The sequence below is a fragment of the Eupeodes corollae genome, chromosome 1, assembly GCF_945859685.1.
Source record: "Eupeodes corollae chromosome 1, idEupCoro1.1, whole genome shotgun sequence".
In the NCBI taxonomy this organism is placed as follows: Eukaryota; Metazoa; Arthropoda; class Insecta; order Diptera; family Syrphidae; genus Eupeodes; species Eupeodes corollae.
Genome location: NC_079147.1, coordinates 194422727 through 194450587, shown reverse-complemented (window position 1 = coordinate 194450587; position 27861 = coordinate 194422727). Strand labels below are relative to the sequence as shown.

The 27861-nt window shown below is 34.2% G+C and overlaps 1 protein-coding gene across 4 annotated transcripts in view; it reads right to left on the bottom strand.

The window, feature by feature from the left end:
- LOC129941717 (trissin receptor) overlaps positions 1–27861 on the bottom strand; it is a 343356-nt gene that overhangs the window by 89390 nt on the left and 226105 nt on the right. For all 4 annotated transcript variants that reach the window (XM_056050416.1, XM_056050417.1, XM_056050418.1 and 1 more), the window contains exons 4-5: positions 20946–21090; positions 10736–10895 (exon numbers count right to left, since the gene is read on the bottom strand). In XM_056050416.1, coding sequence (XP_055906391.1) covers positions 10736–10895; positions 20946–21090 — 305 coding nt within the window. The remainder of the gene's footprint in view (positions 1–10735; positions 10896–20945; positions 21091–27861) is intronic.

The following is a 27861-nucleotide window of genomic DNA, read 5'->3' as shown; positions in this document are numbered from 1 at the left end:
CACTAAATTCAACTATAATTTTGAAACCACAAACCGGAAAGAGGAAATTAAATATAAAATAAAGACATGGTACGATGAAAAACCATAAACATGATGTTGCATTAATAAAATAATATTATTTTATCTCGTTGAAACCACAATTTACTATCACCAATAAAAATGTTTCCTGGGTGCTTTTAATGCATTTCGTGCACCTATAAAAATCCTAATTTATTGCATTCTACACTGAAAAAAAACACCTACAATTAAAAACATAAAAAATATAATTTTTCATTTCTCGTCCCAACAAGGTTATAAAATCTGAATCAAAAATTTTTACAGAGATGTTAAGAAAAGTGAACATTTTGGTTGACTCCAAATATCTCACGAACCAATTATGCTAGCGACATAAATAAATTTTGTATTTTATAATGCACCATGCTACCAAATCAATATTATTTGAAGAAAATCAATTAGAGGTATTTGTTAATACATCTATTAACGGATTTTCAACCAATAAAAAACTGATGACAAAATATTTGTCAATTCAAATGTTACAAACGTTTTGGACGTCTCTTAAGATTTTGAACGTTTGTCTTACAATAAATAAAAACATACAAAATCGATGTTGAAAGTTTGTAAAAATTAAAACAATGTATGTAGGATGGTAATGAAAAAACACAATAAATAATTTAACGATTTTTAATAAAATCAAAACAACGTTATAAAATGATTACTGATTACTGCAAGTTTCTACTTATCAGACCGTCGCCGTCGTCGTTGTTACTCCTCGAGTGTATGTGCCGGACTGTCCCTGCAAGTTCCAAATCGCCAACCTCCTTAGCAACCTATACCAGGCTAGCGCCCTGCTAGCCCAGCTCAGCAACCACCCTGCCCCTGCTATCCCTCCGATAATGAGTAGTATCTTTATAATTCGTCTTGGCATTGTTTGTTTGTCTTTACACATTCTTCTCATCGTGGCTGGCTATTTAACCACATTTAAATAGGTCATCTTTCAGCGTGCATGATTCATGGCTGGTTTATGGTTGCTGTCGTCGTCGTTGTCGCGACGGCTGCTGTCGTCGTCACTTTATAGTGTCGGCTCTTGTTGCATCTCATATCGGTGGAGGAATGTGTTGATGCTTGCACAATGTAATATTCTGATGATGGTGACGACGGTCTATCTTATACTGTAGATGGCCATGGGCCATGGATCCCACATTCGGCCATCTTAAGAAAAATCGACTGCCCTCAGTCGATGTTGTTTTCATCTTCTGGGTCATCATCTTCCTCATCGCCGTCTGCTATCCATGGTTTCATGTGGTCTGCTGCCGTGCTCGTTGTGTTAGGTCCCTCATGATGACCCACCTTCTGTACCTCATATCTTTCGTTCCGTTTTACCTTTGTCACTTCGTATGGTCCTAGGAAACTTGCGTGCAGCTTCAACCCAGCTCCGAACTGGGTCCTCTTGATGGCGACTAAATCCTTGACTTTATATTCGTGAGCCGCCTTCCTTCTTCTGTTATACGTTTTCTCATTCTCAGCTTGTACCTTGCTTATCTCTTCCTTGGCTATTCTCCTCATCTCGTCTCGGTTGGCTTCAAAGTCGTCTAAAATTACCTCTTCTAGCAACTTCTTTATTTCCAGATCCTCGGCTCGGCGCATGGTTGCCCCAAACATTAGTTGAAAGGGACTCCTTTTAGTACTTCGTGATACTGTTGAGTTTATAGCCCTCTGTACCTGCCCTACGCGCTGGTACCACTTTGTGGGATCTGTTACTGTTATTTTCGATAGTACCTCAATGACTATCTTGTTGATTCTCTCCACCTGCCCGTTCCCCCTTGGTACTCCGGTTGTCGTCAGGATATGATGAATCCCCCTTTCGTTACAGTATTCTTTGAAGGCGATTGCTGTAAATGCGGTGCCTTTATCGGATACTATCCGAGTTGGGTTCCCGAATGTTTCACTTTGCAGTTCTAGCCTTTTAATTACCTCCTCACATTTAGTTGTTTTCACTGGATATATCCAGGTGAATTTTGTAAACGCGTCAACCACCACAAAAAGGTAGTTATAGAATTTGCTCGTCGACGGAAGTGGTCCAACGTGATCTATATGTAGTGTATGTAACGGCACATCACTTTTCTCGATTGGATGTAAGAATCCTTGTGCCTTCCCACTTTTTTTTGCCGCCAGAATACATGCTACACAGTTTGCTAGCACGTTCTCTATGCACCCCATCAGCTTTTGTATATGATAGTCTTGTTTCACTATGGCTTCCACCTTCTTTGCACTTATGTGCCCCTGCACATGTACGTTACGAATTATTTCCTTTTGTAGTGATTTGGGAACCACCAACAAGTGACTACCCCCTTCGAATTTGTACAGCAATCCGCTTCTTACTTCGTAATCTTTATACGCACCCACAGCTGTAATTATATCAAGAATTAGTTGGCAAAACTCGTCTTTACCTTGCGCGGCTTTTATCCGGTGTATGAGGCCATCCTCTATCCTCATCGTCACAGGATATCTACTAAGCGCATCGACGTGTCTCATTGAAGTTCCCGCTCGGTGTATAACTTTCATGGTGTATTCTTGTAGCATGATCGCCCATCTTGCTACCCGCGGGCATAAGTCCCTCTTCTTCATCGTAGCCTCGAATGCTTTGCAGTCCGTAATTATCGTGAATTCCATTCCTAGGAGGTACACCCTCAGTTTGGCCAGACACTTCATTATTGCCAGTACCTCGAGTTCGTAGCTCGTAAATTTTCTCTCAGAACGACTAGTCTTGAAACTAAGAAAAAATGTTGGGTGGAAATGTCCATCATCATGTTTCTGCATCAGCACCCCTCCATATCCCTCTATACTGGCATCTGTATGTAGTTCTGTGGACAGACTTGGGTTAAACAGTTTTAAAACTGGCTCACTGCAAAGACAAGATTTTAATTCATTAAATGCAATCATTTCCTTTTCACCCATCACAAATCTATTTTCTTTTCTTAAGAGATCTGACAAAGGTTTCGCTATCTTGGAGTAATTCAACACGAATTTCCTAAAGAACCCAGTCAGCCCTAAAAAACTTTGTATCTGCTTCACGTTGCTCGGTACTGGAAATCTCTGCACTGCTCTTACTTTTTCCTCTGATGGTTTTATACTTCCGTTACCTATAACGTGACCTAGAAACTCTACTGATCGTGACAGGAAATTACACTTTTCCCATTTTATTTTCAATCCGTACTCCTCCGCTACTCTTAACACCATCTTCAGTTTCTCCAACGCCTCATCTTCACTCTTCGCAAATATAATTATATCATCTACGTATACTAATAGATACTTCTGTAGTACTACATCCCGAAAAATTTGGTTGATGAACCTCTGGAATGCGGCTGGCGAGTTACATAGCCCAAAAGGTACCTTGAGGAATTCATACTGCCCATCCGGTGTTACGAATGCTGTATATCTTCTGCTGCTCTTTTCAACATCTACATGGAAAAATCCATCCTTTAGATCTAGCGTAATAAATACGTTTGCATCGTGAAGAGGTTCGAAAACTTCTTCCATGACCGTCATCGGGAATCTGTCTTTAATCATTTTTTTGTTTAATTCTCTGTAATCAATACATAGTCTATACTTCCCGTCCTTCTTTTTCACCAGAACTATAGGGCTGGCATATTCTGACCGACTTGGTACCACGACTCCTTCATCTAACCACTCTTTTACTTGCCTATTCACTGCGTCTCTTTCTGGAATTGCTAGTCTGCGTGCTTTGCGAAAAACTGGGATATCATCTGTCAATACTATATTCATCTCAATGCATGATTTGGCTAGCCTATTTGGTCTATACGCATCTACGATTTCATTCACTGCCTTTCGGTACTCTTCATTCCCTACTTTCCACTTTGCCTCACTGTCTTTCTCCGGGCACCATTCAATTTGAAAGATGTCGTTCTCCTCAAGATTGTATTCTTCCTTTATACTTTTCCCTTCCTCTATACTCTTGACTACTTTGATTTTCCCGCCACTAATAACTATCTCTACGTTTCTTAGAAAATCTCTTCCTAACAATATTTGATCTGGAATCCACTGATCCGGTACGACCTGAAAACGATTCGCATATTTTTCTGCCCCAATCTGTATTTCTAACACACACGAACCCAGAGTTTTTCGAGGGCTGTCTCCAAATCCTTTCAACATCATTCCCGGTAACCGAGGTTCTGCCGCGCTTATCTTTTCTTGGAATGACTTGTGGATTATCGAGACGTCGCTTCCGTTGTCCACGAAAGCATAATATGTCTTGCCTTCCACGCTTATTGGAATGTGACGCTCGTCTGATTCAATGCGATGCACATGGCTAATCCCTCTTGAAGTTGAAGGTGTTTCATTCTTCACCGGGCAATCCGGTGATATGTGCCCAAATTGGTTACATTTGAAACACCGTGTTCCCTTCCCCTTATCAGGACAACTCGCACCTAGATGTGACTTTGACCCGCAGTTGTGGCACCGTTTTGCTTGTAGTGACTGACCAGTTTGCCCCCCCTTCACTATCGTCGTTGATGGTTTACTGGTGTTACTGCCGTTCTTGTTGAACCCCTGCTGCGTTGGCATGAATTTTTTCATTTGTCTGTAGGACTCCATCTTCTTTTTCAGATCTTCTAGGGAGGTAGCTTCGTATAAGATCATCTTGTTGTGTATGGAATCTGGGATCCCATTTCGAATATATTCTACTAGTGATTCTTCATCAATTTTCCCTTCATTTGCCAGCTGTTGCATGGAGTAAAGATACTCTAACAGACTCTCTGTAGTCTTCTTTTTCCGCGCTTCGAGCGCCCTGTGCACCTCGATGGTGGTTTTCGTTTTTTGAAACTCTGTTTCAAGTACATTCTTCAGAGCTGCATAACTCGATAGGCCCGTCCTGGCCTCGACGGCGAGCCTGGCTGCCCCTCTCAACAGCCGCTTTGTGTACAAGAACTTTTGGATATCGTTCCACTGACATACGGTGGCAATATCCTCGAAATCTTTTAACCATACCGTTAGATTTTTCCCGGCTTCTCCTGAGAAATGTTCCAGGGAGTCCTCAACATCTCTAAACACAAAATTATTGGTACTTTCGTTAGGCATCCTATCTTCGATATCTTCTTCCTCTCGATCTGTTTCTGGTATTTTTTCTTCGTCTTTTTCTAAGTCGAAATCTTTACCCTTCCCTATCACTTCCCTTATCTCACTTTCGGTTATGTTATCGAATGTTCCCCTTATCCTATCTACCAGGTCAGTTTTTAGGCGGTAGTAGTATGATAAATTTTTCTGTTTCAAGAATGCCTGTAGCTCTCGTGTTGTAAGTGATTTAGTTAGTTCATCCATCCATACTCTTTACCCGAAATTTATCTTCTCAACCTACTTCCCGTTCCAAACCTCTCTTAATTCTGTACCCCACTTCTCTCTATTTTTTTCTTTTGCAAGTGTTTTTTTTTCGCAAATTCTTTACCCACAAAATCTTACCACAGTTTCTTTAGGTTTTCTTACCAAGTCTTACAAGTCTTACCACTGTTCTTTCTTCTCTTAACGTTCGATTTTTACCACATAATATTTCTTCAACTTTTTTTTTGCGTTAGATTCTTTCTAAACAATTTTTTCTTTTCAAATCTTAACATTCATCTTTTCTTTTTTTTTTACGTCTTTCTTCACTCTTTTTCTTCTTAACATTCAATTCTTGTTATTGAATCTTGTTTCACTCTTTTCCTTCTTTTCCTTCTTATCAAATCTTCACATCAATAACTTTTTTTTTCATCACTCTTTTCCTTCTTAACTTTCAATTCTTGTTATCGAATTTTTCTCACTCTTTTCCTTCTTAGCGAATCTTAACATCTTAACACTCAAAAAAAAAATTATTAACAACTCTTAACTTTGGGATCTATGCTCATTTTTCGATCGATCCCGGTTGAGCCCCCAAATGTAGGATGGTAATGAAAAAACACAATAAATAATTTAACGATTTTTAATAAAATCAAAACAACGTTATAAAATGATTACTGATTACTGCAAGTTTCTACTTATCAGACCGTCGCCGTCGTCGTTGTTACTCCTCGAGTGTATGTGCCGGACTGTCCCTGCAAGTTCCAAATCGCCAACCTCCTTAGCAACCTATACCAGGCTAGCGCCCTGCTAGCCCAGCTCAGCAACCACCCTGCCCCTGCTATCCCTCCGATAATGAGTAGTATCTTTATAATTCGTCTTGGCATTGTTTGTTTGTCTTTACACATTCTTCTCATCGTGGCTGGCTATTTAACCACATTTAAATAGGTCATCTTTCAGCGTGCATGATTCATGGCTGGTTTATGGTTGCTGTCGTCGTCGTTGTCGCGACGGCTGCTGTCGTCGTCACTTTATAGTGTCGGCTCTTGTTGCATCTCATATCGGTGGAGGAATGTGTTGATGCTTGCACAATGTAATATTCTGATGATGGTGACGACGGTCTATCTTATACTGTAGATGGCCATGGGCCATGGATCCCACATGTATATGAAACTTTTATCAGGGTCAGTTGGGGTAAATGTAAACAGAGCAGGAATTTCTAACAAATAATGCATTTTTGGACACATCCACTTAGCGGCCTATGATGACGGTCTGCAGGTGGAGCTTCTGAAGTGCGCTGGATCAGATCTGGTAAGGAGCATGCACCAGCTAGTTACTAAAATTTGGTCGGAAGAAAGCATGACCGACGAATGAAACGTAAGCACCATCCGCCCGATCCATAGAAAAGGTGATCGCCATTTAAACATCGCATACAAGATCTTGTCAAACGTATTGTGTGAACGACTGAAGCCATTCACTGACGAACTAATTGGCCCTTACCAGTGTGGATTCAGACCTGGAAAATCTACCATCGACCACATTTTCACTCTACACCATATTTTTGAAAAGACCCAAGAACATAACACCATCTATTCATCGATTTTAAAGCAGCTTAGTACAGTTTAGACAGGATCGAACTATATGGTGCCATGTTGAGTTTTGGTATCCATACCAAACTGATACGACTGATATCAGGATGACGTTGGAAAATGCTTGTTGTTGCGTCAAAATTCGAACAGACTCAACAGAAAATTTCAAAACTACCAGAGTTCTTCGACAAGGCGATGCGCTGTCATGTAGCTGCTTCTATATTGTGCTTGAAAGTGTTATGCGCAACACCAATAGAAGTGGAACCATCTTTCAAAAATCCACACAATATCTTCGATATGCAAATGACATCGACATTATGGCAAGAACCAAACGAGCAGAGAAAGGTGTCTTCTCTAATATTAAGTCTGAGGTGAAAAAAATGGGCCTTGACATTAACGAGGACAAAACGAAGTATTTATTTACGTCAAATAGAGTCGGTTCACACCGTAGAATTGGTCAAAACGAGGTGGAAGACTAATTTAGTTTACCTAGGCACTGCTGTTAATTCTGCAAACGACATTAGCGCGGATATCAAACGTAGAATTACCCTTGCTAATTGCTGTTTCTTTGGCCCAAGCAAGCAGTTGAGGAATAAGGCCCTATTGCGAAGAACCAAAGAGACACTGTACAGAACCTACATCATCCCACTCTTGCTGCATGGTGCAGAAGCATGAACCCTATACCAGGCAGATGAAGGATCTCTTGGTATGTACGAGAGGAAGGTTCTGCGTACGATCTGTGGTCCGCTTTATGTCGACAGGCAAAGAAACATCTGGCGGAGAAGATGAGTGCGTGAAGTTAGCCCAATTTTTTTTTGGTTTTCTAATTTTGGAAAGTTGTTCTAGGTTGTTCCCGGTTTGTTAAGCTTTTTTTATAAGTTTTTTTGAAAATACCCAAAAATGGGTGTTTTAGACCCTAAAAGCTGTTTTTGACCCCCCTTTTCCGAAAATCGTTTTTTTGAAAATTGTTCAAGGTTGTTATAGTTTTTCTGAACATTGTTCCAAATTTTTGGACCTCTATGATCAAAATTTTAAAAGATATGGGCAAATTTTGCAAAGATTCTAGAAACGAAACCTTGAAACAATTTAGAAAGAACCCCGGAACAATTGGGAACAAGTTTTGGAACTTTTAATTTCGGAAAAGGCAAGCCAGAATATGTTTAACCTTTGTTAACATATGTTAACTTTTATTTGGACTTAATATCTTTATTTTTGAACATATTTGAATGAAACTTTGGAATAATTTGATGTAAGTGATTATGAATATAATTTTTTTTTAAAAGTGCGTGTTTGTAACATTTTTAGAAAAATTGAATTGTTATGCAAAATTGGTAAAATCTGATGTTCCAATATCTAGAGAATAGATGAATATATTGACTTCGAAATGATTTAATTCTATGAAAAATTCTGTTATTAACTTAAAATAATGTTCATTAGAAATAAAACCTGTCAAATAAATCCTTTTGTCTAAAAATGTTGAGGACATGGACATGCAAAATGTTATTTCTAATTTTAAATAGTTTTTATAGAACAATTCAATTGAAAACTCTTTTTAGGAAAACCTACAAAAACAACAACTGATAATAAAAGGTTTTCGACTCAAGTATTATGATAATAAAGAAAGTTATTGACTTCAAATTGTTGTATTGCATACGTTATCAATATTTTATTAAAGTCTAAGAAAAATCGACAGAAGGGAAAGAAAGGGAAGTTTTCAGTGCTGGTCGGATAACAGCCTGTTTTTAAAAATCTCAAATAAAAACATAATTTATTTCAAAGACATTGATATCCGAAATTGTATGCATTTGAAACCATCTCGTGCCACGTTTTCTTTTATTAAAACCACAAAATTAATTCAAAAGAAAATTTAATGTCACTTGAATTTTTATTTTTCATTCATTGAAATCATTTTTCAGATCCCTAACCAATTTTGTAAAAAATTGTGTGAAAGAAACTATAAAATGTTAACCATACAATTAAAAATTACTTTTTTGGCAAATTTATTAGATCTCTTGGAAAGTCTATGTCTTAAAATAGTGTCATAAACAAATAAATAGTTGAGGAAGGCTCGTTTTAGGCAGTATTCAAAATTGATATGTTATAAAATTCTGGATTTCAAATTCTTTTACAAATTGAAGGTCTTAAAGTATCACTATCAGATTTTAAATTCATTTTTCGAAATATTATCACGTAATCAGCATAAATAAGAGAAAGATGGAAGATCATTAATAAATAACACAAATAAAAAAGGACTCAGATGGCTTCTTTGTGGCACACCAGAATTTACTAAAAAAAATATTTAGAAGATTCTCCTTTAAAAACAATACAATACAGTCTTCCTTTGAGATATGAAGATGTCACTCGTTTGCGTTAATGTATTTGAAGACTTTTGATTTTGACAAACTAAATCCAAAATTCTTCTTAATAAATAAATTTAATTTAGACTTTACTACCGTTTAGAAATGTGGGCCTTGTCATATCTTAAAGATAGATATCATAGAGTCATGTTCAGGAGTAAGCTCTTATGTCCATTTAAATTTGTATTGTACCTCAGGGGAGTCTTCTTGGTCCACTGCTGTTTATTTTATTTATTAGTTATTTGCTTTCTGTTTGAAATATCTCCTTACCGCTTATTTTTGCAGATGATGTAAAGATTAATACCTCCATCAAGGAAATCATTTTTGGGAATGGTGCAATGAAAATCCCTATATTTTAAATATGACAAATCTAAATCAATGTGTTTTACACGCAAACGTTATATAATAAATTTTGACTGTATGTTAAGTTCGTTAGAATAGAGAATCAAACTTTCCTGACCTTAATGTTGTACTAGACTCAAAATGATCGTTAACTAATCACAATTATTTTATTATAAAAATCGCTAACAAAAGACTTTGTTCGGCCAAAAGATTTTCCCGAAAGTTTCTTCATCCATATTTAGTTCAATTAGAATTCTATATGCTTTCTTTGTAAGGTCAATTCTCGAATATGCTAGCGTTGTTTGTTCTGTGTTTTATCCAGGTCTGATAGACTTTTATTACCTATATCTACATAGAGATAGGTCTACCAACTCTTTCTAATCACAGAGAGTATTTGCAGTTCTACTTCATAGGTGGTGTATTGAATGTTCATTTATTCTTTGTCGATTATATTTCAATCTGAGTCAGACTAGCTTATGAAGAAATTAACTCCTTAGAACTATTTTAAGCAGATCGAACTATGGCACTAGTCTTGTTCTATTAATTATCATCAAATCTGAAAGCAGAATCTACTCTTAAAAGATTAAAGAAAAACAAAGAAATTTGATTTAAAAACATCTGTTTTTTATTAGAAACCAAACATTTTCTGCAATCGTTTAGTTTTAATACAACAATTCTTTTTAAAACCATATTAAGTATGGTCGTAAAAATAAACCTCATTAAATGCAATCGATCCTTAAACCGCAAAAAAGGTACATTTAGCTGAAGTCTTAATGTTTATAACCCATTTGGTTTGTATAAATTTTACATTAAAATCCAAACATTGACTTTTATTGTTCAAGACCGTGATCCGACCGAAACCGCTAAAAAAGTCCAACACCATTTCCACACCTTTCAAAAACTATGTTACATTAGATTTGCCAAATACTTTTCTCTGCGTGTAAAAGTACCTATCTATAGACCAATAAAAATGTTTACAACCAAATTGCATGTAAACATTTTATAATATTTATTTATTCATGGATAAAGATAGATAAAAGATAAAAATAAACAGATTTCGTTTTTATTATTGTTTTCGAAAAAAATTCCAAAAAATATATAAAAACATGCTCGTCTACTCACCCTTAGTCTGGCAGCAGTTAATATCTGTTTGCACGTAATCGGATGAACAATTGCAAAATATCTCTCCATGCAAATTACAACCAGAATAAATATTGATGCAGTATAGCTCAGCGAATGGACAAATTGATACATCCTGCAGAGGAATTCACCAAATACCCAACTGCAATAAGAAAAACAAAAATTTTTAAGAAAAACATAGAAATTCAAATATAAATAAAATATCAAAAATATTTATTTAATAAAATTTTAACAACCCAAAAAATATCAAACTTCTCAAATTAAAATATTCACACAGTCAATGATTATTTTTATTTTTTGAAGAAAATGATATAAAATAAATTGAGATTTGATTTCTTTTATTGTATCTTTTTGTTGTTGTTGTAAAGTCATACAAAATCGAAGGTCAATGTAAAATATTTTGCCTCGTTTTCATTTTGTATTATTGACATGTTATTATTGTATATCTCGATAGCAGATAAAAAGGAAGTATTTTGGTTCGAAAGAAGAAATTCGGAGGATTTATTGGCTCGGAAAAAAGCTTTTAGCGATGAATGACATAAAATTATTCCAAACGAATGCCTTAAAAGATACTTTCTTTGTTTTCTTCTTTTGCTGTTTGTTGTAAGAAAAATTTTAATATGTTTTCTTTGAGTATCTTTTTATTTGTAATTTTTTGTTTATTTTTTTATAATAAATGTATTTAATGAAAATGGTTGAGCCAGAAGGAAGAAATTTGACGGAAAAGGATACTTATGAATGTCAATTGAGGGCATCGACTTGAATTTGTATAATTTACGTTTTTGTATTTTTTTTGTTAAATGTTTTCTTTGATAGAAAATTTATTAAGATACAAGGTGGCAATGATTTATAAAAATACGTATTTGTTTAATTTAATTTGATGCCTTTTGTACATTTGTGGTACACAATAATTGGTGTTGGTTGCTTATGATCTTAAGGGTTCTTTAATAAGAGCGGGTAGATGTTCAAATAAAACAAAAGAAGCTGTGTGTGAGGTATTAACAAAATTATTTTTTATTTGAAAGACGCATGTATGCCATTAAGTGTAGAATATGACACCATATGCAATGCCCGCCTCTGCTTCTTAAGGTGGCACGGATCCGAGTGTTCCAATGTTTAATGACTCTTCCGCATAGATCCGGCTGAATTTGAATGATGAGTGGTTTATTTGCTACTGCTTCAAGACATCCCACGTAAAAAAGTCTAGCGGGGTCAAATCGAATGACCTTGGTAGCCAATTCACATCAGTCCTGCGAGAGATAACTTTACTCCCATCGTTCATGCAAAATGTCAATTGTGGCTTTTGCTATGCTAGTACCACATGTCGTCTAAGTCCATATTGTTCATTTTGGGCCATAAGAACCGATCGTCTCAAATTTGGCTACCAAACGTTGAAGAGTCGACTGTAAAGGCCACCACGTCTATTGTAAAATGGGAACAATGTGCGTAACGTTTGGGTAACGAAGACTCATTTTGATAATAAAGTTTTATCATTTAATGATTTGACACAAACAACTTAATAGTAAACAAAAGATTTGACAGACCGGCCGCCACATTGTGCCAATTAATTTATAAGACAACACTTGAAGTGCGTTCACTTTTGTGGAGAAATTAACCGCTTGCCATATAACAGTAAAGCTATTTCAAGAATAAATAGGTATATAAGAAAATAAATAAGTTGTTAAATGCTTAACAGTAAATATATGTTCGTAGTAGGGCCATTAGTTTTGTTACTTATTTATTTGGTCATTGTATTATTTTAATTAAAAAAAAAAAACGATTTAATAAAAATGACCGAACTCAGGAGCCCTACAATGTATCTCGATTCACCTTTTGATTCTATTCGAAACTCATTTCCGATTCTACTTTCAAATCGTACTACGTATGAAAGTAGAATCGGACACCGCCGGTTATACCAACTTGTTTTCAAAAAATAGTGTACTTTCGAACGAGTATCTAGGTGTTTGACAATTTCAAACAAAAAAAACATCAAATTTTTGGACAAGAATAATCATTAACAAAAATGGATACCGTTGGAATTTGATTTAATATGAAAGGAAGTGTAGAGCGGTACGAGCAAATTGAACGCGGATGAATAAGACATAATTCCAACATAATACAGCTGAGTGAGAAAAGGTTTGTACATATGTATACATATGGTAGAATATTTGAACGCATTCTTATACTTTTGTTTTGTTATGTTAAGAACTACCGTCTTTCTAAAGGCGAATTTATGTTCTTACTTAACACCATCCGACATGGCTACTCGCAGTAGACAAAATGTTGTTCCGATTATCATTAAGTTATCAGCAGCAATGAAGATTTTGGAAACAGGGGGTCATCATAACCAAATTGGTGGTGTCAAGAACGCTGGACTTGCACAGCAATTTTTTCCATCTTTGATGTCACGTTGTGGCGGACCTAAGCATTGTGATACGAGTATTTGGGCAAATTTTTCCACATATATTGCGATTTTCGTCTCGCATCTGGTTATTCAAAATATCCTTTGGAAGGGTCCCAATGATTTGACATGAATTCTATCATAATTTCAAATTGGGTCTGGTTGGTATTTCATATCTTTGCTGATTGCCTATCCATTTAAAAATTGAGTAAATTATATTTATATTTATGCACTTACATTTTTCTTGTGGACAGTACTTTTAGTTACTCTTCGCAAACATAACTAAACACAAAGCGTAGAATCGAGTTACATAGTAGGTTCCCAGCTTTAATTCATCGAACTAAAGTTGTCGAATATCATAAGCTTTTCTAAAACTTACTGTATGGACCCTTAGTGACTTTTGTGTTGTATTTGCTTTGTTTTTCCAGAATATTGTAGAAGAATTCATCTATCTTAATTGAAAAATTTATCTGTATTGTACAAATTTTCAACCGTTTTAAAATTTTGTTCACATAAATTGCGTGATTTGACACTTTGGTTTTATACTTTGAAATAACCTATTACAAAAGGGGGTTAGTGATGGTTAAGTTTGACCTTTAAAACAACAGTTTATGTTTGATATAAAGAGGTTTTAGCGGTGTTCGTTCTGGTGCTGCTTTCATGAGAAAGCAAATGTGGGCAACACGCGGATAACTTCTTTTTGGTTTTGGGTGAAACTGAAGTTGAATTTACATTCATTCTGTGCTTACTAATGTTAATATTTAGAAAAATAAGATAACCTTTATTTTCTAACCGAATATTGAGCAACAAAACTGGTATTTTATAATACTTAGTGCAGCCTCAAGTTCTGTTATATTTTAAATATTGTACATTATAAACCATCTAATTCATTTCAAATTAAGTTGACAATATAGATTGGATTCACTAAGCTTAGAAGAAAGCCTGATGATTTATTTATTATCACAATATACTTCAACTGTACTTCAGTTTTAAGCCGAATCAAAACGGCACATTTAAGAAATCACTTTTCATGATAAGAACTACTCTTGGAGAATTTGTCAATTCTTCGCAAGAGACAGTACCCTTGAAAAAACTTTAGATGGCATAGGTGGGGATCGATCCCAAGACCTATGGAATGTTAGTCCAACGCACTAACCTTCATGCCACGGGTACTATTGACTACTGGAGTTTTTATATTGACTACTGCAGTTGTCATATTGAAACCCGCAATTTCCATATTGACCACCGCAGTTTTCGTATTAACTACCATATTAGTCAATTTTAACCAAAGTTGTCATATTGAGTACCGAATTGTAAGAAAACTTCGGATCCCAAAATTGACAACCAAAGAGTGTTCTATTGACTAACGCGGTCTGATTACCAAATAGTCAATTTTACTGCCAAAATAGTCAACAGTTGTGTGGCTTCAGTGTGTCCTACTCCATCACGGACAGCCACTTTAACCTAACTAACCTAATATACATAAGTTTTAAGAAAATGAAATCTTTTATTTTCAATGGTCGCATTTAGCTTTAATACAGGCTCTTAAAGGTTGTGGCTATTGGTCTATAGTGGCACGCAATTTGCGGATAGGTATCGATGACGCTGCTGTTAATCAAAGCACTACCCAGGCTATCTTAATTTTAATGGTTATTCTTAGGAGCCATGTTTCCCAGTTCGGACCACAAACTGAAATGCAATGGATTTAAATCCTGGCCTTCCTGAAGGCTAATCTACAGTTGCAATAAAATCGAGAATATTTGTTCTTAGCCACTTTTGTGTAGTGTTGGCTTTGTGTGCTGGACTAGAGTCTTTTTTTTTTGTTGAAGAGAGTATTTGTTAATCACTTAACAACTCGGGAACTTTATCCTGATTATCCTTTTGCACCTGTTTTCACATTTATGCAGTAATGAGACACTTATACGGGAAAACACCAACCACACCATTACAGAAAAGGGGTGCCTACATTGAACTCTTGGAACAAATTTTGTAGAATCCTTGACGTAACTCCGAAAGATTCACTGCGTGACGCAAAACAAAATTAAAAGGCATGAAATGGTATGGAGGTGCCATATAAACCTTGGGCGGCTGAACGATTTTTTAACCGACAGAGCGACATTTCGCTTTTGAATCAAATCTGTCTTAACTTCTCAATCGACTGCTTTGGAAGATCAACTAGCGCTTGTAGTACAATAATGCAGGTAGTTAAAATAATGTTATCTGCCATCAATATTGCAAAAAGGGTTAAGAAATTTCCAGGGTAGTAATCGTTTATAATATTTAAAAAAAGGTAAGCTGTTGGTATATTCATAATAATTTTCAAGTTTCAGGAGCCACTATAAAACTAAAGTGAAAAACGTAAATGAAGGGCCCTTCGAAAAGTTAAGCGTCGTAACAAAAACAATATGACCATTTTTAACTTCCCAAAGGAAGTTATTGTAATGGGTCCGATTTGTCAAATTGAAAATGTTTACATTTCTCGACGTTTCAAGGTCCCTAGAGTAGCAATAAAAGATTTTTAGAAAGATGTCTGTGCGTGCGTGTGTACGTACGTTCGTACGTCCGTCCGTACTTACGTCCGTACGTTCGCGACGTTTTTTTCGTCGTCCATAGCTCAAGAACCAGAAGAGATATCGATTTCAGCAGATAGCAGTTTGAAAAAAGGTGAACATTTTGGTTAACCCTAAATATCTTACGAACCAAAAACGCTAGAGACTTGAATAAAATTTTATATAATATATTGTAAAGTGATATCCATTTAACGGTTTTTTTTATAAATCAAAAAAACTGAAAAAAAAATTGTCACCTCCAAAATTGTACGACTAAAATATGATTTCACCTCGAAAATAATTTTGTGCAACGAAGAATAATGTTTTTGACATCTGATAAAAATTTGAGAAAAATCGAATTGACAGTGTTTTTACAAAAAAATAAAAACCTAAACAAAAAATGTATAAAAATTGGTAAAAATTGATTTTCGACTCAAATATCTTTTTCAATTATCTTTCAAAAAATATTGTTTTTAACATTCAGTACAATTTTGAAAAAAAATCAAATTGACATTTCTTGTACAAAAAATTAAAAACCTAAAAAATTTTGATATATTGGCTTCAAACTAATTTTATCTTATAAGAAATATTGTTTCCAACATTCGATAAAATTTTGAAAAAAAAAATCCAAAACCTAAGAAAAATTTAACAAAAGTTGGTAAAAATTTACTTTCAAATAACTTTTCAAAAATTAAAAATATTGGCTTCAAACTTATTTTATTTCACAGAAAATATTGTTTTCGATATTTTTATATAAAACCCAGCAGCCTGTTTTTTCGTAAAAAATAAAATCTACAAAAAATAGTACGCAAATTTGGTAAAAATTGATACTAGTACATATAGAAAAACTTTTAAGCAAGACAAATCGACAGACGGGATGGGAAGTTATCAGTGTGGGTCGCATCCCAGCCTCTTTTTTTATTGATATAATGTACTGAGAACCAGAACATTATCCAATTGCTCAAAAGCATTTTTTCTCTGATGCAATATCAGAGTTACTGGACAAAGAAAATGTGACCCTTTCAAGTGTCAATACGCTTACAACCAGTCCTCTTTCTTCGAGCACCAACTGCCCCACAATTTCCGAAAAATTAAATCTAGAGAACGTCAACACACAATTTGGATTCAGAAATTCTAGAGTTAGAAAAAGAAACAATCCAAATTTCAAAGCAAGAGGTAGAAAAAAGCAAGAAAGAATTATTATTAATTCAAAAGTGTTTTGATATTTATGGCACAATTTAACAAATTCGAAAATCTTGGGATAAGAACTGATATTCAAAATGTAGTATTGATTAATCTTAAGAATTGAAATAAGTCACTTAGTCTTATCATTTTGTTTATTATAAACTTATTCTTTTGTAAAGATTTTTTCATCCGAGTGATATTTTAGTGATATTTTCGTTTAAGTCATGCCACTGCAAAAGCTTTTCGCTTCTTTCAAGTCTTATTTCTTAAGACTTGGAGTTAGAAGATGACCTGTTGCTCGACGATAGGCCTTAATATGAAGATCATTTCATATCAGCTTGGACATGGATTTGGTAGATATATTCATTTCTATGAATACGGTCTTCTACTTCCGGAGAGGTTGGCTACAAATTTGTTAAGGTACTGCTTTAACTTTTGCACTTGTTTGAGCGATCAAGCGAGACGTGGACAACCATTACTTGTAATGTCTCATGCTAAAAAGTTTAAACATTTTCCAATTTTCCTTAAACCCCGGATTAAAAATCAAAAGCTGAAGTCAAATTAGCTTCCATTCTTTACTTATAAAAGCACGTGTTTCGAAAAAAAAATAATAAAATATCAAGAAAAAGTCACTATTTGCTTCGGGTTATTGGCTGACGGAATCATTAAGCTATATTTGTTTAGTGCCGATGCGAATAGTGTCATATTAACAAATCTTTTTCCGGATAAGCTGAATAAGCTGATGGAGGTAAGAGTTCGGAGAACAGCTAATTTTACGTTTGAGACCAGTGAAAATTTCGACTAGATAATGTGGTTCTAATCTAGATTATTTTTAAGGGAGTATGTTAAGACTCATGCCTACAGCGAAAAGTCCCCTTCGATTTAAGAACTTGAAACATTTCCTCCTTTTCTTCTTGTCAAAATGTATGAAAGAGTATTCCGAAATTGGACTTAACGAATGGAATATTTGAAAAACGACCACGGCCACCATTTTCGTAAAATTTTCTTCAAACATTAATTTAGATCAAATGTACTATCGATTGAAATAATTTTCTAGCATTTTTCTGAATTTTAAAAGTTTTTAAAAAGTTTAGCAACAATTTTATTTGTCTACTATTTGTTTTTTAAATGTTTCGTAAAATAAGAAACATTTACAATAAACTTCCACTCATATGTATATGAAAATGTTCAAATGTTTTTCATAGCTCATCTTAATTTTTCAATTTATTGATGATAACAAAATATTGTCTTCATACAAGTTAAAATATTATTCTAAATTGTATAGAATAAAACTTAAAAACTCAAACCAAGTTTTTAAATGAATTCTACAAGTTGAAAACAAAATTGCAGCCATAAAAGTTCTTAATTAGCGTATTTTCGGTTACTGTTGCAAAAAGTCTGAAGTTGGTCAAAAATATATTTAAAATAGTATTCAAACTTAATTCTTGAGTATTTTGAAAGCTTTTAAATAAATCACCCTCATAATAAACATACCCTATTTGTCCAAGATACGATTATATTAAAAATATTTAAACAATAACTAAAACAAAAATAAAGTTAAGCTATTTTTAAATAAGTGTCTTGATTTAAGTAATCAGTTAATACAACAATAATAACTTAAAACTGTTTCTTATTAGAAGTGTGGTTTTCAATATTGGCAATACTTTTTTTGGAGTTGTTCTTTTCGACAACTGTCATTTGGCTTATGTTCAGTTATTTTGTAATAAATAGATTTATTCCTGAACAACTTTTCCAAGTCGTGCACCACATCTACTTTAGTTGCTAATGCGCATCCACAGAACCACCGTCTCTACAGTGCGTACTAAGTACGCTTTTGCTGCTGTGGAGCAGAATATAGAAGAATTGGTTATGTGCCAAAGCTTCGTCACAGTGGATAACCAACAACACTTGCCAATTCGTAATTCTTAGGAATTTGGAATTAATTCCAATGCACACAGACTTCAACTGCAATTCAACAGAAACTTCTAGGGGTTGGTGGGGGTGTATACTCTGAACGAATGAAATTAAATCTCTCATTCCGCCTTCCCAATCATTGTAGCGTGTTCCAGGTGGAACTTTTGGCGATAAAAGAAGTCTTGTGATAATTATCAACACCTAATATTCGTATTTTCTCAGAAAGTCAGGGCGCTATCAAATCACTGAACTCTGTCTCTACAAACTCTATAACAATCCATAACTGTCGATCATCTCTAATGGCGATAGCACAAAAGTTTAAAAATTATCTTTGCTGGGTGCCTGGCAAAAGAGACATTCCAGGAGACTTTAAGGCAGATGAACTCATGAGGAACGGTATAGTAAAACGTATTTTCCACGTTTGGCTAATGCTGGCACACCAATAGCTACATGTAAACTATTGCTAATGCAGGACGCTATGAAGAAGGTACGAAGGAGACCTACAGTTTATATGCCGAATCCGAACGGCTTATTTGAGAAAGCACTTTTTCATGACAAGAGTTACTCTTGGAGAATTTGTCAATTCCTCGTAAGAGGCAGTACCCGTAAAAAGACTTTCGATGGCATAGGCAGGGATCGAACCCAAGACCACTGTCATGACAGTCCAACGCACTAACCATCATGCCACGGGTACTACTCTTATCTTATCTCTAAGCAGATCGCATATAAGCTCGTTGATAAGTGTCATAACCGGACACTGTCTAATAGGAAAGAACGTTGGAATGAGAGTAAATAGTTCTTCACTTCCTCTGTACATGCCCTGCACTAGCTCAAAAACGTAAAGATAACCTAGGAGTATTCTTCTATAACGATCTAAATCATATAAGCATATTCAGCCTCTTACGTTTCAAAAGGGATCTAAATTGGTTTCATTGAGCTTAGAAGTTAGCCTCAAGATTCATGTCGTATCACAACGGTTCATTAAACTGGCCTAAGTGTGTCCTACTCCATCAGGAACAGCCACTTTAACCTTAACTAACCTGTATTTAAAGTGATCATTGTTAATATGTTTTAACATCCTAAAAAAAAGTTTTTGTTTGGTGTGCTCTATGTATAGGGGGTATCCTTAGTCCATATTTTTTCAAAAAGTAAGCCCGCAGTGAACTGGGAACCCTTTAGAAGTATAGAGGCATGATTTATGAATATTTCGTGTCTGAATTGGAGGATGTTGATGTGCACGACCGCCGCGGAGCTACATGCTTTACATCAAACGAAACAATACATTTATTAAATGAAACTTTTGGTGAGCTTAGATCACGTTGTGCACATGCACTTGGCGTGACCTCCAATACAGTGCGATTTAATTGCTAGACTAGTTTTTGTGGGATTTTGTGAAGTCGTTTGTCTACGTAGATGAGCTTCGAACAATTGAAGAAGGAGGAAGAGACTATTCGGTGCGTTTGTAATGACATACGGTCGTAAATGCCGCAAAATGAGGTCAAAAATTGGGTAGAATTTCCTCAAAATTATTTTTAAAACATATTGACAATTATTTCTAAAATTTGTATAATTCGATATACAAATTTAAAAAAAAGGAATAAAATATCAACTTTGAAAATATATGCATCTAACCACACATATTTTATTTTATTTTATTTTATTTTATTTTCAAAACCCACTTTTCTATAAGAAGCCAGTTAACCAATCCATCCTATCAAACATTTTAAATTCTACCCATCATCAGTCGTCTATAAAAGATTAAAGCAAATGCATAATTTTTAAGGGAAGAAAATGTGATTGACATCATTTCAACGAAAATGCTAATGAAACAGTTCACCAATAAAAATTGGAAACAAAACAAAATTGATTTAATGTTCACTTTATCTGCCACCATCATCATTACTGTAGATGGACTTTTTACAAATGGAAATCTCTTTCGAATCCATTGAAAATAATTTCAATATTTTATTGACCTTTAAAACATCAATCATCGTGCTCAATGAAGCAAATTCACAACCAAGTCACACAAATGCAGAAAAACCAAGAAAAAATGTCCTTCTTTCATTTAAAATATAATTTTCTTTACATTGAATAAAAAAATTAAATAAAATTACATTCTTTTTAAACATTATATTGTACTTACCTATCAATAAGGTAAATTGATAAATTCTGCATAACACAGAAGAGTCCAACACAAAAGTCGGCTAAAGCTAAATTCGCTAGAAAAAAATTCGTTATCGATCTTAAACGTCTCGATAGTGTGACTACAAGGATAACAAGAAGATTTCCTGAAAAGAAAGAAATACAAAATAAATATAGATACAAAAGAATAAAATATTTTTATTTGTTTTATAGTTGAAGTTGAAATAAAAAGTAAAAGGATAAGTTATGGGCTTGTTTTTATGCCTATACTGTAGTATCATTGGTAGAAGAAGTGTGAAGGTTTGACATTTTATTATATCGTTTATTTTTATTTACGAGCATTTCCAACATAAAAAAGGCGAGTTTATGTCTTTTTCATTTATTTTTTAATGTGTTTTTGACCATGTTTTTGATTTTAAGGGAATTAAAAAGGCAAAATCGATACCAAAATGTCCTTTTCCCACCCTCAAATTTCGTATCAGCAAATATTTGAGTTTTACAGGATGGCACACTACTGATTTTACTTTTCAAATACTTATTGTTTTATTTAATACTTGCAGATGAACATGGTTCACGACAATGAAACGTAAATTTAATACAAAGTCTAACAGTTTCTATGTTTTTTAACCCCAAACTTCTTGTTAAAAATGTAAAGCAGCAGTTTTTAAGTAATGATTTTATTTAAATCTTATTTTAAAATTGAATTTAACATTTTGGTTTTAAGAGAACAAGTTGAACGAATTTGTAATATTTTCCTGTTTACCAGAGGTATTGGGTTCAATCCCTTCCATGTACCATCTTATGTTTGTTTTTTTACGGGTACTGCACCTTGAGAAGAATTGACAAATTCTTTAAGATTAATAATTCTTATCATGAATAGTGCTTTTTCAAAAAAAAAAAATCTTTCCAAAAGAATAATTTTTTGTCTAAACTGTCAAATTCCAACGAAGGATTACTTTGACGTCAATGTATTAACAAAACCTCTTTAAAATCAGACATTTTTTAAATTGAGATGACTTAACACGTTAACCCTTTAATTCATGTCCTTTGGGTAAATTGTGAAAATAGCACAAAAATAACCTTTGTTCATAGTTTTCCTTGTTTTTTAAACGGTTTATATATTTGTTTTTTTTTTTTTTTTAATTTGCAAAGTGAATCAAAATACATTAAAGTTGACAAATTATGGCGTCATACATTGTTGGTTTGATTCAAGGTCAAAATATTTGTCACCTCAAATATTAAATAACTGAAAATTTAAAGTATTAAGCCGTGAAGACTAAAACAATGAAATAAATGCACCTGGGCTTTTACTTTTTATAGAGTCATTAAGATTGATTAATCCTGAGCAAAATTTAATTTTTATAATCTAGGTAGAAAAATTGGAGGTTAAACGAACTAAATAAAAAAAAAAATAGAATCATTAAAAAAGTACGTATAAGCCCAAGTATATCAAACTTATTTTTTGTAATTAATGTGACCGTGATCACCATTAAAAGTAGGGGCAGATCGCCGTTATACAGTCTGCAGAAGTGGTTCTTCCATATCCTCAGCATCGACTGTGGTTCCAAAATGATTTGTCTACTGTAGTCTTTGCAGCCTTCGGTTCTATCTTATTTCATTTCTCATTCTCCTTCTTTTTTGTAGCGCCGCTTTGCGTGCCTGTTGTTTAGCTGCATCTGCCTGCTAACATTCCTCATCAAACCAGGGGTTCCTTGTTAGTGGTTGCTTGAAACCCAGCACATCAGAGTCGGCTTCTTTGATTGCATCTTGGCAATGTTGCCACGGGTACTCGATACGGGCGAGAGGGGTTACTTGTAACTCGGTTGGAGAAGGATTTCTCGATCTCTTGAGATTGAAGCCGTTCAACGGTGTATCTTCTTCCAGCATCTCCGGTTTTGCCTTATGTCTGGAATATTGAAGTTCTACCTTGGCTACAACGAGGTAGTGGTTCTAGTCGATGTTAGCTCCTCGGAAAATTCGGACATCCATGATGCTGGAAGCATGCCTGGCGTCGATCGCACTATGATCAATCTGGTTGACGATAGATTAATCTGGAGAACTCCAAGTTAATTTGTGGATGTTGAGGAGAGGAAAACGCGTACTGGCTACTGTGACTTTTCGCTCACATCAAAATTTATATGAGCCTGAATTCGTTGTGGGTAGTGTTGTCGTGCAGAATGTTTTTCTCCATTATTCCACCAAAGACGTCTTCCCTTCCTAGCTTGGCATTAAAATCGCTTAGGACAATTTTAATATCGTAGCTAGGACACTGCTTATATTATTTGTCTAAAAGCTCGAAAAGCGGATGGTCATTGTCTTGCCTAAGTCTGGTTCCAATGACAAAGCCGCATCGAAATAAGCAATGTTGGTTTTCTTGGTTTAAAGTCATAGGAGTTTCACAAAAATGTAATTCAATAAATCAATTGTGACAAGAGCTCTTTGACATGTGGCTCCATCTTGAAAGCATAGTTGTTAAATGGATGAATGAAAAAGTCAGTAATGTTGACTATTTAATAATAATCACTATTGACTGATATTTTATAGGATTAGTATCACTCGAAAAATTGTTTACTTAAATTGTGATTCTTGCCTTGGACTAATTTGCAGTATATAAGCTTTGCTAGATGATCATGCGATTTAAATTCTTGAAATGTCAAACCAAACTAAAAATAAATCACTGGACTTGTGGCAACATAACCGTCAGTAAAAAAAGTGTTGACAGCTTAAAGATATTCGATAACTTTAAATAATCTTTTATATCATAATTAAATACTTTATTATAAATCTTATTTTTGATTTTTTTTACAATATAAATAAAACCCATATTTTTTAACTAAAAATATTATGTTTTTAAACTAGAATCATGATTTATTTGTAATACTTTGGTTAAAAAAATACTCTTACTTTAATTGAAAATAAATAAAATAATAAAATATGAAGCCACAATCCCCAAAGCATGACCGAATTTTAAAGCAAAAACTCATCCCACATTGTGACACAAAACAAAATGTCCACAACTTATTTTGAAGCACAATTTAAAAAAAAATCAGTGTCAGTATTTCGAGTTGTGACATAAGCCACAACCAATTTATATAACACCTTCTTTTGAAGTATAAATTTGAGAAACACATGTAATGTAAGTACGTATAGATAAGTACACCTTACATATACGATTTCGAACGTGCTGAGTCGTTTCACATCGCTGAACATTGAACATTGAAAAATATTTACAAAAAGGTTGTATTTTTTTGTTTCTGTAAAATTGAATTTTATTCTTACCAAGTTTGAAAATAAAGCACAAAATTCCTTTACCACCCACTCCGGGCGAAGGAAACAAAAACAAATAAAAAAAAAACACATAAAAAGATACATCCACTCCATAAAGATTAAAAATATCCTTGAATTGAATTTTTGACATTATTATGTAGGTCAATTCGAGATGAAATATAGGTACAAGAGGAAGGTTTCTATTTAAAGCTATGTCTTCCTACATCCTACATATATCGTACATGACCAAACCCAGATGCCATCGATGATAGAAATTCTGGTTGTAATGGCACCACCTACATCTCCTCGAAAGGTGGTTCCTTGCAGTCTAATGAAAATTGTATTATACTGGCGTCAGCTTATTGTGGAAGCTGGATACCATTCCAACAAAAACAACAAATCTGGTTATACTAAACACATTTTGATGGGCTATAAAAAAAATAATCATTATATTAGCCCGGTACGGTAAAGAAAAATGGCAAAAATAATACCACACACATGATCGAGCTAACTAGACTAATTAATTAAGGAAAAATATAGACAACAAGAACACAAAATTGTCTTCTAATGAAGATATAAATAAACCCTAATTAACTTGGCCTTCAATATGTTAGGTACCTGCAACCATAAGAGTTAGTAAAAGTATGTTTTTTTGTTATATGAAAATTGACCTTTGTGAAAAAAGGATCGATTTGAAAAAGAACCTTGATGATAGAATTTCGATAAAGATAAATTAATTTGTATCTGAAAGTTATTTACTGTGTATAAAATAGGAAAACAAAATAAATGATTTGGTTTCATGTTCTCTTTTTGTTTAAGGGGAAATCTCCATAACTACTAATAGATACTATGGAGTTAGAGGATATATTTTGGAAGTCCAGAATTAGAGATTTCTTGGTTTTGTTTTCGGGGTGGAAAGAGAAACATATCCGCTAATGCCAGGCAACAATTTGACTTATAAATGGTATTTTTTCTCATAGTGACTTCCGAAGATTTGATAGGTGATATAGTGCCATATTAAAAAGTCTTTTTTCAGGTTCCAATATTAAGTTCAGCACGAAATTGCCATGAATTATGATCAGAACTAATTTAAAATTAATAAAATGAAAATATTAAGTATCATTATTTTATACATTATTTTGCTAGTAAGTCCTTCCTCTTTCCTTATCTCACTCTTCAACAGTTTTCAGTGAATTGGTTTATTTTGTTTTTTCTATTTAGCGGACATTAAATTAGTATTATGCCAAAGACACAGTTTGAGCATTACGAAAAGAGGGAAGGGTTGGATAGGAGGTGCCGGTGTACATTGATTTTGGTTTCTTGAAAATTGAAATGATAGGGAAAGATAAAAGTGACGTAATCGTGTTGATGATGTTAATGTCACCAATCATTTTAAAAGCTGTTCTTTGGATACTGTCCAAGAGGCTTAACTAAGTTACTATCGCACCAGCGATAGCCCAGAGATGAGAGTTATATTCAAGTTTCGAAAGTACATATATAGGTTTTGTAGATTGTAGCCAGATCGGACGGAGAGAAAAAATTCTTGCATATTCTCAAAACACTTAGACATCTTGCGGCATTTTTGGCGACATAGAGTATGTGATCGCTTCACTAAAGGTGGTTGCTGATGTTCATTTAGAAGATGTCAAGACTTTTAGTTTCGTCGATGCAAGTGCCACTCAAAGATAGTGGCAAAGAGGGTATATCTCGCTTTAACGATACAAGACAGCATTGGGCTTTCAGAGCATTGAATTCCACACGATTTCCATCCGAAGAGGAGGATGGCGAGTCTGGAAACAATATATTTTGGATTAGAAGTAGCAAACAAGAGATCATTCATACAAATGAGAAATAGGGTCGGAGACAAAACGGAGCCCTGTGGCACACCAACATTTTTTTATATACTAAAATCAAGCATTTTCGATAAAAGAGCAAGATGCCTGCCTTTAGCAAATTTCTTTGAAATATCAAGTGCAATAATCTTACTTTCTCCAAAACAATGTAAAGATTTGTTCCACTGCCAAACTGCCGCTCATTAAGAAACTTCCGTTCCTTAAGATATTTCTTAAGTTGATAATTAATCAGCGTTTCCATGACCTTAGAAAGAAGGGACGTTAGTACTATCGGTCGACAATGCAGGGCAGGAAGATTCACCTTTTTTGGGATTGGCTGAACAAATGCAGTTTTCCAACTACTCGGGACCAGACCAGAAGAAAACGATAGATGGAAAAGCTTATGCAGTGGTTTTGATAACGTGGAAGAACAACTTATAAGAATAATAGCGGGGATACCATCCGGACTAACCGCTTTATGATTGTTGAGATCTTTAAGGACTCTCGCCACGATACGAGGACAAAAATTAATTGGGCCCATAGAATCATATACGCGTTTAAAAACTGGGGAGCCATGACACTATCTGGTAAGGTGGAATTTTCGGCTAACTGCTTTGAAAACAAGTAAGCTTTATCAATAGAGCTAACTAAAGGAGTGTCATTGACAACAAGGAATAATTCCTCGTGTTTTTATAGATGACCAACAATTCTTACTGCCTTTGGGACATTGCAATATTCTTTGCAGTAATTTTTGGTCATGCAAAAATTTGGTTTTTCGATTATGGGCGTTTGCAGGGCTTTTTTGGCTTGTTTAAACCTTTTCCGGTTTTCCTAAGTTGGGTTGGCTCTGAAACACCTTTCATTAAAGTTTTGTTTCAAAGATAAATCTTACTAATAATAATATTTGCACTGGATCCACATCACTATAGACCAGTTAAAGATCGTGAAGAAATTATTGAGACCGTACTGCCAAACAGTTCTCTTTGGAGCTCTCCCTTTAACTGGATTTATTTGACACTGTGTTCCGATGTGCCTAGAGGTTCTTATCAGGATCAGAAGTTAGAAACAAGTCAAGTTTTTTTTGTTGCTAAAATAAATTTATAATTTGAATACTTCGTCAAATGGATGAAGGATTAATCTAGAATATTTTTTGTACGTGAAATTTGAGTTAGAATTAAAATACATTGACAGGTGACAATTCTACACTTAGACTTGTCTGATAAATCTTTATTTCGTAAAATATTGATAGGTCCAAAAAATACAATGACAAATTTTTGTTTTATTGTATAATCTGGAAATGTTAAATAAAAATGTATTAAATGGTCACCATTTCTATCCACAAACTCTCCTTGATTTTAATTAAGTGCATCTTAATAAAACGAAAAAATAATAATTGTCAAGTATTTTCCTATATTTGCACAAAACTATGAAATTGTTTATGGAACAGATTTTTGCAACTGTCGAGTTGTAAATTAAAAGTTGTCACCCCTGGTGAAATTTTAAGAAAAAACGAAATCATTATTTTATTTACAAAAATACAAACCTAAAAATAATACTACCAAAAGTTGTCAAAAATTTATTTTCTAGTAGAATATCTTGGAAACAATTTAAGATAATGCCTTCAAACTAATTTTATCTCTTAATTAAAATTGCTTTTAGCAGTTCGTTAAATTTTAAGAATGACCAAATTCCTAGTTTTCTTATTTAAAATAAAAGTCTACAAAAAATTGGTAAAAATAGTTTTTCTAATATAAAAATAAAAAAATAATATTCTAACTTAAATATTATTAAGTAATTAAAAAAAAACATTGTTATTGA